Source organism: Ricinus communis, chromosome 3 (genome assembly GCF_019578655.1).
Source record: "Ricinus communis isolate WT05 ecotype wild-type chromosome 3, ASM1957865v1, whole genome shotgun sequence".
Taxonomy (NCBI): Eukaryota; Viridiplantae; Streptophyta; class Magnoliopsida; order Malpighiales; family Euphorbiaceae; genus Ricinus; species Ricinus communis.
In genome coordinates, this window is record NC_063258.1 from 29,272,860 (window position 1) to 29,284,645 (window position 11,786).

An 11,786-nucleotide genomic window follows, 5' to 3' on the forward strand; every position below is an offset into this window, starting at 1 on the left:
GGGCTTCTAAGTTACTAGCGCACCTAAGGAATTCAACGAAGCCCGAAGGTTCAGAACATGCCCATAAAATTGGAGACATTTAGAGTGAGTAGGCCCTCCAAATTTAAATTAAACAGGCGAAATTTTGATGGTTGTCACGACAACCCAACTAATAGAATCGATAACTAGTAATATTTTATAATTAAATATTAAATTTATAAGTTCGTAAATTTAATTAATTATATGAAATAATTAATAATATAGTCCTGTAAGGTTTTTTTTTTAGACTAATTATATTATTGACATTATTTTTATTATAAATTTTCATATTTTTATAGTAATTAATTTGTTAATATTATAAAATATTAAAATCCACTTATTTATCTAAAATTTTAGAGAATATTTTTTTATAAAATTGATTGATAAATTAATTGAGTATTTTATGATTTAATATAGGTATAAATTGATAGAGTATTTTATGAATTAATAATATATATATATATATATATTTTTTTTTCTCTCATTTCAAAGAGAGAGAGACAGATTATTCACATTTCATTTAATAATCAGAGGCGAATTGAAAGCTAAGCAGTAATAATTCTAAAGATTCTCCGAGAAAAAAAATAAAAATGTCTCCTACGTTATTATAATGTATATATAATGTAAGAGCAAGCAATAACAAAGGCAGTTTAACTTAACTTGACCATAAAATTAGGTTCAAACGGCTATCTCCTTCATTCTATGCAATTACAGTAGCTGTGAGCTTAACTTATAAGGGCTACTCCCTATCGGTTCGTGGGCTTGCTTCCATTTTCGAATTATTACAAGACGTTACAAGAGTTGTTTGTCTCGTTTTCAGCAATCTACAAACTTGTGTGGCTCTATAATAAATAATCGCAGTGGAAAATATAAAACTCAGTCGCTGTCAGTTTAAGGTTTTATTTAAAAAAAAAAATAAAAAAAAAAAAATAATGGCCTGAGAACACATTTTCAAACAAGAAAACATGAATTTTCCCTTCCCAAACAAGAGCGGGCAGCGAGAATAAGAAGAGACCATGGACTAGATTTTGGGCTTTCACATATTAAACTTAGACGGTGTGGTCGACGAAGCGCCATTATTAACAAATAAATGACAAAAAGAAAATGATTATGGACAAAAAGGATTTGATTAGTAAACAAAAAGAAAAATGATACTCACAGATTAGACTTCAACCTTTTGGACCACAAATGAAATTATGATCAGACACAAAAACTGAAGGCACAATATTGACAAAGAAAATCAAAATAAAATAAAATAAATGGGAAAATTCCAGGTGGGCGTGAGGCTATCAGTAAAATGAGATATTATACACGTGTACATATGAATGATGGTGACCGCCACGGTGGCCACCCACCAGCCAACGAGAGTCTTAGACACACACACTCTCTCTCTATCTGAATTCAAATAGATAAATAAGTGGATGCTTTCACAGGTGCGTGCGCGCACTCACCGGAAAAATACGAAATAAAGTAACAGAAGTAGCCGTTACATCCTCTCTCTCTCTCTCTCTCTCTCTCTCTGCAACTTCAATTCATTCGCTGACCCCGAAAAGAAAAGAAGAAAAAAGAGGAAAATACTGAAAATAACTTCTTCTTACTCTTGAAAGTACTTTGCTCAACGTTCTCTTTAACTCTCCGTTACGACTAATATTCTTCCTTTTCTTTTGATTTTTTTTTTCCGTTGTTATTGCTTCACCGGCGCATTCTTGATTTCCCGACCACTCTTTTCAGCCGCTCTCTCTTTGGCCTCTCAGCAACTTCAACTTCACTGTAAGTGGCAGTTACTTTTTGATTTCTTTTCTTTTCCTTCTTTGCATTCTTTCTTTTAGTTAAACTTCAGGTAATTTTTGTTGCTTTATTATTAAACATCGTCTAGAAATGGAAAGTAATCGTGTCATGTAGATTTTCTTGACTTCTTTATTTCGATGATCTGTCATTTATCCTAGTAGATAATATTTTTGTTCTAGTATCAAAATTTTGTACATTTCTTGATGTGTTCTTTCTTAAAGAGTCTTAGTGAGCTTAGGGTTCTTTATTCAAATTTCATTTTTAAAATTTGAACTAAAAGATAACTGAAAATTATACATAACGTTTCTTTAATTAATCACTAAATTAATTATCTATACAAGAATAATAATCATAATCGCCATTTTTAATAAGGTTCTTTGAACTTATATATATATGTAAATATGTATTATATTACAGAGTATGAATGCAAGAGATCATTGGTATTGAAGGAGAACAATGGTAGGGACTCCTGGCACACCTGCGTGTAAGATACAGAGAACACCATCTACAACTCCAGGAGGTTGTTCAAGAATTCGTGAGGAAAAGATTTTAGTTACAGTTAGAATAAGGCCGTTAAGCAGAAAGGAACAAGCGTTATATGATCTTATTGCTTGGGATTGCCCTGATGATCATAGTATAGTTTACAAGAACCCCAATCATGAGCGCCCCGCAGTGCCATACACATTTGGTATAAATCCCAAATTGTATTTTCTTTTTTTTGTTATAGTATAGTATTATGTTAATAACTTACTAGTTTAGGTTTTAAGACCGATATTTTCTATGTGACAGATAAAGTTTTTGATGCTGCTAGCTCAACACAAAAGGTGTATGAAGAAGGGGCTAAGAATGTTGCTCTTTCTGCTCTTATGGGAATGAATGGTAGTAACATGTTTTAACTGCTTGCGATTTTGTATTTTCTTTTTTTCAAGGAATTTTGAGTTTTAGGTTCTAACTTTTGTTGCAGCAACCATCTTTGCATATGGGCAAACTAGTAGTGGCAAAACGTTTACCATGAGAGGAATCACCGAAAATGCCATCAAGGACATCTATCAGCACATAAAAAATGTAATTGGTTTATACTAGATTCTGTAGTTTCATTTTTTTATTTCCTTTTTGTGAATGTTGTGCAAGATAACTGAACTGATTATCATACAAAATTGTTTAAATAACCATATGATTGGTAGACTCATGACCACCAAGTACTCTGATGGGCAATTTTAATGAAAGAAAGTCCTGATAATTTCTTCCTAACACACACAGTAATGGAGCTGTTCATGGTGGAGTATCTTTGCGTTCAATTTAGTTAAAATGAGCAAGATATTCACTTTCAGTACTTAGAATTTGAGAAATCGTTGAGTTTGTATATGTTTGTTTGATCTTACAGACTCAAGAGAGGGAATTTGTTCTGAAAATATCTGCCTTGGAGATCTACAATGAAACTGTTATAGATCTTTTGAACCGTGAATCTGGTTCCCTTAGGCTTTTGGATGATCCTGAGGTATGTAAAATATATTAAAAAATGAGAAGATATCAGAGACAGTTTCTTGATTCTCAATGTAATTTCTTTTTTCTTTTGGAGAAGCAGAAAGGAACCACAGTGGAAAAGTTAGTTGAAGAAGTTGTTAGGGACAGCCAACATTTAAGGCACTTGATTGGAATCTGTGAAGGTAGTTTACTAATTTTATCTTTTATTACTCCTTGGTTTTGATACACTAAATTTTACAGCAATAGTCATACTATGCTTTTTGGATAAGCAGTGTCTAATCGAAGCTGTTGCAAAGAATAATGAGAAAGTTATGGTAGCAGATTATATGATTCTCAGCAATTAACAAAAATACAGAAGCAAATAAATGTCAGATATATATAATTACTAATTATGCTACATATAAATGGAAGCTGAATATTGTCTATAATTGGCTAGTTGTGAAATTAGTCTTTTTTCCCTTTTCCTGTATCATGTAAAACTTGTACAGGAGCTTGAAACTTGCTGTGTTTTACCCCAGTAATTTAGTTTTGTATCACGTTTCCATATCAATTTCTATTTTCCCAATATTTGCCTCTGCAGCTCAAAGGCAAGTTGGAGAAACTGCACTAAATGATAAAAGTTCAAGATCGCATCAGATAATACGGCTGGTAAGCTTAATTGATTTTATAAGTTTACTTAATAATGTTTAGATGGTGCAATGTACTCAGTCCTCTGCTTAGCAATCAATGCAACTGTGGGCTTCATTTATTTTTGGATCTTGTTACTGCTCTAGTCCTCCTCTTAGGATCTCAAATTTTCTTTGCAGTCGACTAATTCTTTTCTGTGTAACTGGATTATCTCAAGCATTACATGAACTAGAGCAGTAACAAAATCTTCATTTATTTGTGGTCGACTAGTTCTTCATTTATTTTTGGATCTTGTTACTGCTCTAGTCGTCTTAAGATTTCAACTTTTCTTTGTGGTCGACTAGTTATTTTCTATGTAACTGGATTATCTCAAGCATTACATAAACTGCTCTCTCTCTGTCGCACGGTTTATTTAATCTATTACTGGCATGGGTCATCACATTTCTTTTGCTTGTGATTGTTTGTTATTTTCTAGTCAAATGTCTAACCTTGACACTAATATATTATGCTGCATGTATTACTCTTTTGATTACAGACCATTGAGAGCTCACTCCGGGAAAATTCAGGACGTGTGAAGTCCTTTTTAGCCAGTTTGGTATGTTTGCAACTTTCTCTGCAGTCAAGATTCTTGATGGTAAGACTTATTCACTGAAGGACTGAAACTTCACAGAATCTTGTGGACCTTGCTGGAAGTGAACGTGCATCCCAAACAAATGCGGATGGTACAAGATTGAAGGAAGGCAGTCATATTAACCGCAGCTTGTTGACACTCACGACAGTAATTAGAAAGCTAAGGTTTGTACAGCTTGAAGCTGAAAATATAAATTTTTTGACTACATCTGGCTTCTTATCATGCACCATGATTCTGGTCATATTTCTCTGCTGCTCCTTTCTATAAATTAAAATGACCAAATATTTTCTTTGAGGTATATCCTCTGGGTGCCAATTTTTATCTATGATCATTGGCTGTTGAAGAAGTTTGTGATGTATGATAAATCGGAATATATTTAGGTGCATGTGTTCTTGGTCTTACCCCATTTGTGTTTGCAGTGGTGGAAAAAGGAGTGGTCACATACCCTATAGAGACTCGAAACTCACACGGATATTGCAGCACTCGCTGGGGGGTAATGCCCGGACTGCTATCATATGTACTATAAGTCCAGCATTAAGTCATGTGGAGCAAACAAGGAACACCCTTTCATTTGCAACTAGCGCAAAGGAGGTTACCAACAATGCTCAAGTAAACATGGTAGGCTGTTTCAAAAAAGTTATAAAAATAGCATAATTACTCATTGATCAATTAAAAACCTCATATTAGATACAGGTGGCCCTTAATGTCATTACCATGACTTAGAACCTCTTTGCAATTCTATATATATATACGTTGCATCAAATTTTTTTCTTACAGTCATTTTCGTCAATAACAGCCAGCTGCTACTTCATTAGATGCTGTTTCATTGGCAAAATGTGAATACAGAGTTCTAGATTTCTGATGGCCTTCAGAGATCATCTTGTATTTAAAGCGTTGTCCTGGAATTATTTTAGTTATTTCTGTCATGTATATGGAAATCTAGGAATTCATTTTTTTTTTGCAAATGCAAGGGTCATTTACTGCATCATTCATGAAAATAATATTATTTATAAATGTAGAGGTCATTTACTGTATCATTCATGAAAGTTGGCTTGAATTTGCCCATTTCAGGTTGTTGCGGATAAGAGTTTAGTTAAGCATTTGCAGAAGGAAGTGGCCAGACTTGAAGCAGAGTTACGAAGTCCAGAGCCTTCTAGTTCTTGTTTAAAGAGTATACTAATGGAAAAGGATTTGAAAATTGAGCAGGTCTGATTGTCTTGAGAAATGATCAAGACCAATTTTATCTATCTTGTTACCTGGTTGCTGGAAACTCTCCAACTTTCGGGGGGATCCAGAAACTTAAATTTCTAAAGCAGTGCTTTAATATATTTTCAACAAAAAGAAAGCTTATGCTAACTCTTTAACGCTGTACTTCTCTTCAACTGGTGCATTGGTTTTCATTTGATTCATAGATCAGTAGGCTTCATTTGTTATCTAATTTGCTACCAGAGGTCCAAAAAGCAAGAGTGGTTTTCTTACAAAATTCATGTGGTCTTAATATATGTGGTCTGATATGCAGATGGAGAGAGAAATGAAAGAGCTGAAGCGCCAGAGAGATCTTGCACAGTCCCAGCTTGAACAAGAAAGAACAGTACACAAGCAGCTGAAGGTACTGACTGAAATTAACTACTATTGCATTTTTCTCCTATTCCAATGATCTTCTCTAACTTGTGATCTTTTCAGGGACAAAACCAGGGCCCGTCCAGCCAAGTAGTTAGGTGCCTTTCTTTTCCTATTGAGGATGAAACAGCTATAGCTAAGCATACTCCAGAAACACGACAAAGAAATGTAGGTGGAAGGCAGGCAATGATTAGGCAGTCAATCACTTCTACAGATCCATCCTTGCTTGTTCAAGAGATACGGAAGCTCGAGCAGCTGCAGAGGCAACTTGGTGAGGAAGCAAATCGAGCACTTGAAGTACTTCATAATGAGGTAGCTTCTCACCGATTGGGGAGTCAAGCAACTACAGAAACGATAGCAAAGATGCTGTCAGAAATTAAGGACATGCAAGTTGTTAACTCTGTTTCTGAAGTTGTGATTGGAGAAAAAGCCAGCCTGAAGGAAGAGATCACTCGATTAAACTCTCAAGAAAGCACCATTGGATCTTTAGAAAGGAAGCTTGATAATGTTCAGAAATCTATAGAAATGCTGGTTTCGTCGTATGCATGTAATGAAGAGACTCCAGAGTTCAAGTCCCTCTTGAAAAAGAAAAAGAGCTTTCCTTTCGCATTGAGCAACAGTTCAAACATGCAAAATATCATACGATACCCATGCTCTCCTCTGTCCTCTTCTCGAGGAGTAGTAAATCATAATGAGATTGAAAACAGAGTTCCCGAGACCAGTGGTTCATTGTTTAGTGACAATACATCGGTTAGACCATCTGAAGTTACTCCACTAAGAAGTGAAAAAAGTGGCTACACTTCATCAAGGGAAGGAACTCCAAACTCGCGATCAAATTCAGTTAATGTGAAAAAAATGCAGAGAATGTTTAAGAATGCTGCTGAAGAGAACATTAGGAGCATTAGGGCTTATGTTACTGAACTAAAAGAAAGGGTGGCAAAGTTACAATACCAAAAGCAGCTTCTGGTTTGCCAGGTAAGCATCAAATTTTTGCCTTGCCAATATGTTGTTTCTGGATTCGCACTTCATTTCCATGGTCATAATTTGCTTCATTTTCACAGTTATAAGAACAGAGTTCCACATTCCAATCTTTTTCTCTGATGAACGGCTGGCGTGAATTCCCTGAACATTTAATAGATAGGATGCTCCCATTTAAACATATTAGTGGAGATTGATGCCATGAAATAGTCAAAATTCTTACTTTCTGTCAGTTGATTGTAGATGCTTATAGAAGTGGTTTTGTTCTTAAATTTATGATATGATCTCTCAAACCATAAATTATTAATGTTTCCATACAATTTCACAAAGAAAACTTCTATGCATTTGTTGATTGTCAGTTGACTTTTATTTCGTTGTTTCTTAAAATACTAAGCAGATTCAGGAATTTAATTTTCGCACACCTCGGGTAGTGTGGTCATATTTTATCTCATATCTTCTTCTTCAGGTGTTAGAGCTAGAGGCAAATGAGGGTACTACTGCTGAAATGGATATCATTGATCAGTCTCCTATGGCCTGGCACTTGCTTTTTGAGGATCAGAGAAAGCAGATTGTTATGCTATGGCATTTATGCCATGTGTCTATAATACACAGAACTCAATTTTATCTTTTATTTAAAGGAGACCCTTCTGATCAGATATATATGGAAGTTGAGCTCAGACGATTGTCATGGCTGGAGCAGCATTTGTCAGAACTTGGCAATGCCAGCCCTGCACTGTTAGGTGATGAACCTGCAGGCTCAGTGTCATCAAGGTATTTCAAAGTGCGTTCTTTTAGTTATATTTTTGCTTTCCTGATCTGCTTTTGAGAAATGATCATCTGTTACTTGGTCTTGAATACAGCATAAAAGCTCTAAAACAAGAAAGGGAATACCTAGCAAAGAGGGTGAGTTCGAAGCTAACAGCAGAAGAAAGAGAGGTTCTATATGCAAAATGGGAAATCCCACCAGTAGGCAAACAAAGGCGGCTGCAACTGGTGAACAAATTATGGACAGATCCTCTGAACATGCAACACATAAAAGAAAGTGCTGACATTGTTGCTAAGCTTGTTGGCTTCTGCGAATCCGGCGAACATGTCAGCAAGGAGATGTTTGAACTAACATTTGTAAACCCCTGTGACAAGAAGCCATGGATGGGGTGGAACTTGATATCAAACCTTTTACACTTGTAGCTGCTAACTTGGTTATCAATCAACTTCCGGTTTTTTTTTTTTTCTCTTTTATATTAATAGCTGAGCATTTTGTTAGACAAGCTGCAGTAAGTACATGTAGTGAATTGCCTGTAATTAGGCTGGCCGCAGAAGTGAAGATCAACCTAGTGACATTTCTATTCAAACTTTTATACGACTAAAACTTAATGTCATGATCAACAGATGAGTGGCACGCCTTTTTTGAAGTATGCTTTATTGCTGATTATATTATAAATAAAATTTATGATTCTTAAAAAGGAAATTCTTTTTTGATAATTTTTTTTGTTTACATTTAGTGTTTGATGATTCAAATATATTAAATTATTTAATTTGAATAAATATATATTTTTCATCTATTAATATATGACGTTTAAATGAGACTTAAAACTGAAAATGATAGGATGTAAATTTAATTGCCATACAATCACCTCTTTTTTCCTTAAAAAGAATTATTTAGGTTGACATATTATATAAACTGTACCGAGTTTTTCAAATCTTCTTTTTTTCATTTTTATGAAATTTATATGTTGTCTTTTTCCTTTTTTTTTTTTACCTTTTTTTGAGGTTAGGATTTGTTTTATCTCCTCTTACATAACCTAAAATGTTTATTACATTCCTAATACAAAATTAAAGAAAAAAAGGTAGGAAGCTCAATTTTTATTTATTTTAGCAGAGTATTTAAAATTCATGAGAAAGAGAGGGGGGGCATATAAGTCATTTCGTTCGTAGTTCCATCTTAAACGTCTTTGCCCTAAAAACAAATTGAGAGACTGTGAAAGAGTGAAGATTGGGCGTAGAGCAAGTAGCAGAATCCAAAAAACATATAGAAGAAACAGAAAAGAGAGCAAACATACAGAAAATGGGAAGAGAAAGAGAGACTCAGAAATCGCAGCAGCAGCAGCAGCAAGTATCGTACACTGTCGAGCAACTCGTAGCCGTCAATCCTTATAATCCAGATGTCCTTCCTGATCTCGAAAATTACGTCAACAAACAGGTGGCTGTCTATTTTTTTTAACTGTAATTGCACTTTATCTGTTTGATAACATACCTATTAATTGCATTTTGTTGATTGATTTATTTATTTTTCACTAATTTAGGTTTCATCGCAAACATACAGTCTAGATGCCAATCTATGCCTTCTTCGCCTCTATCAGGTTTTTTCTTTAGTTTTTTTTTTTTAAATTTCTTTATCAAATCTGTTAGTTATTGTCTAAATTGTTTATGTGGATGATGATCAATTGCTGTCAAACATTTTTTTTTTTTGCTGTGGTTACAGTTTGAGCCGGAGCGAATGAGCACTCAAATTGTTGCTAGAATCTTGGTTAAGGTATGTGATTAAGTCTTTTCTATTTTTTGCTTTAAATGTGTGCACGTGATGTGTTTTTTGATATTTGTTGTGTTGTTTTTTCTATTTAATTTCTTTTAATCAGGCATTGATGGCGTTGCCAGCTCCAGATTTTAGTCTTTGTCTATTTTTGATTCCTGAACGAGTGGTATGATTACTCTGTTAATTTCTGCATATATTTGCTCTCATTCAATTAAGCGCTTTCAAATGAGTAGATTCTTAAAATTAAAGATGTGGATAGAAAGGCGAAAAGATTGGTGTGCTGTTGAAAATTCTGTTGGGTTTTAAGCTGGTTTTAGAGTTCAGTTGCAACTATTCTTATTGTATGGCGATACGTTTTATTTTTGTGTCAGCAAATGGAGGAGCAGTTAAAGAATTTGATTGTTCTATCACATTTTTTGGAGGTACGTAAACTTCTTTACCCTGATTCACTTGACTTTAATGTGCTATGTGGGAAGGATACAGTCTGATATACCTACTTCATCTACAGACAGGAAGGTTCCGCCAGTTCTGGGATGAGGCAGCTAAGAGTCGCCACATAGTTGAAGCTGTGCCAGGTAAAAAAAATAAAATATAATAACAAAATTTGATCGTTCCTCCAATTTTTTTTGCACGTGTTCTCTTCTATATGGCACTATTTAGAAGTGGTCACACTATTGAAGGCCAACTTTTTATGTATATTGTGTATAAGTCATGAATTTGTAAAGGAATTGTCTAGGTTTTAAGAGTTTAGATATTCGTTTGGTAGTTAGATAGGCATTGGAGACTTGATAAATCTAGAGTGGGATGCTTATTGAAACAAAAGCACAATAGTGAGCTAGTTTAATCATACATTTGACTGGAATTTTTATATTTATATCGACTTATTGATCCCTGTAAGTTGTATGTTGCTCTGGTAATTGTCCAGCTGATATAATTGATGTCGTGCATATCTGATTTGTTTGGGTATGTTCACATTATGCATGTGCTCACTAGATAGCCAAATGCAGGTTTTGAGCAAGCAGTCCAAGCATATGCCATTCATCTGCTTTCCTTGACTTATCAAAAGGTTCCACGGTCAGTACTGGCTGAGGTACGCTTCAACTTCATTCTGGTTCTTTATGTGCACCGAGCTACTTTGTTTTCATCTCTATTCAGTATGTAGCCCATTTTATAGTTGGTTTGTTAGCATCAAGTTACCAGGAGAAAGATAGCTCTCTAGTTGAGAAATGAGTTCATCCTCCTTCCATGAACTTGGTTTTGGTTACACTTTCATTGTACCACAAAAAGTAACTTGTAAGAATACCCCTTCCATATAAGGGGCCATTTAGTAAATGATACCACTTGTATTTTTGAGAGACATTAGTACATAACAAATGATCTTACTCTTTGATGGTTATGCTCCAAGGCTTGTTTAATTGTTAGATTCTTGTACATCAATCCATACTTATTTTATAATTCTGAACTGGTCTTGCTCTTTTAACATTGGTGTGTGACAGGCTATCAACGTTGAAGCTCTATCCCTGGACAAATTCCTTGAACATCAAGTCGCCAATTGTGGTTGGATAATAGAGAAGGGGCATGGCAAGGGCCAACTCATTGTCCTGCCCAGCAATGAATTTAACCATCCTGAGCTCAAGAAAAATACTGCAGATACCATACCATTAGAGCACGTCGCCAGAATCTTTCCCATTCTTGGCTGAACCTATGAAATTTTGGTTTTGTATTCTGTTTTGGTAGAAGCTTTCAGTTCTAAATTGTGACATCTTTTGGGGCTGCTGTAATCTGTTTCGTTTTATTAACTAAATTTTTGTCCAACTGCAGAAGAGCAAAGTTGAGTCCTGATGAATTGTTATTTGAATTCCATACTCCCTATTATGTGCTGGACTGGGAAAATCCTAATCTTGTTTTAAAAGCACCATTATAACTTTCCTGCAGTTTTATATCGCATATTACTAATCCTCTTCAAAACTGTACTACTAACATTTGGTTCTGATTCGGATGAGTTCCAGAGATGGAAAATACAGGCCAGGGTCTTTGCAAAACAAATCCCAAGAGTATGATAGCTTAGGCCTTGAAAGGCATGAAAGTTTACAAATTGATATATAA

General features: G+C 34.8%; 2 protein-coding genes across 3 annotated transcripts; both read left to right on the forward strand.

The window, feature by feature from the left end:
* Positions 1-759: 759 nt before the first annotated feature.
* LOC8259045 (kinesin-like protein NACK2) lies at positions 760-8,559 on the forward strand. Of its 2 annotated transcripts, none has more exons than XM_015717486.3 (15): positions 760-1,788; positions 2,224-2,494; positions 2,596-2,685; positions 2,771-2,871; positions 3,191-3,304; positions 3,389-3,473; positions 3,872-3,939; positions 4,454-4,513; positions 4,589-4,713; positions 4,969-5,167; positions 5,621-5,755; positions 6,069-6,158; positions 6,233-7,144; positions 7,614-7,918; positions 8,008-8,559. In XM_015717486.3, exons 2-15 carry the CDS (start codon positions 2,263-2,265, stop codon positions 8,333-8,335), a joined length of 2,844 nt encoding a protein of 947 aa, XP_015572972.1. In that variant the 5' UTR covers positions 760-1,788; positions 2,224-2,262; the 3' UTR covers positions 8,336-8,559. The 2 variants fall into 2 exon arrangements, with proteins under 2 accessions (XP_015572972.1, XP_015572973.1); XM_015717487.3 differs by having other exon boundaries at positions 763-1,788; positions 3,392-3,473.
* A 499-nt stretch (positions 8,560-9,058) lies between these two features.
* On the forward strand, positions 9,059-11,495 carry LOC8259044 (eukaryotic translation initiation factor 3 subunit K). The gene is made up of 8 exons (XM_002516162.4): positions 9,059-9,347; positions 9,451-9,507; positions 9,630-9,680; positions 9,784-9,846; positions 10,052-10,102; positions 10,189-10,255; positions 10,688-10,770; positions 11,177-11,495. The coding sequence occupies exons 1-8, from the start codon at positions 9,213-9,215 to the stop codon at positions 11,378-11,380; spliced, it is 711 nt and encodes a 236-aa protein (XP_002516208.1). The 5' UTR covers positions 9,059-9,212; the 3' UTR covers positions 11,381-11,495.
* The last annotated feature ends 291 nt before the right edge of the window (positions 11,496-11,786 follow it).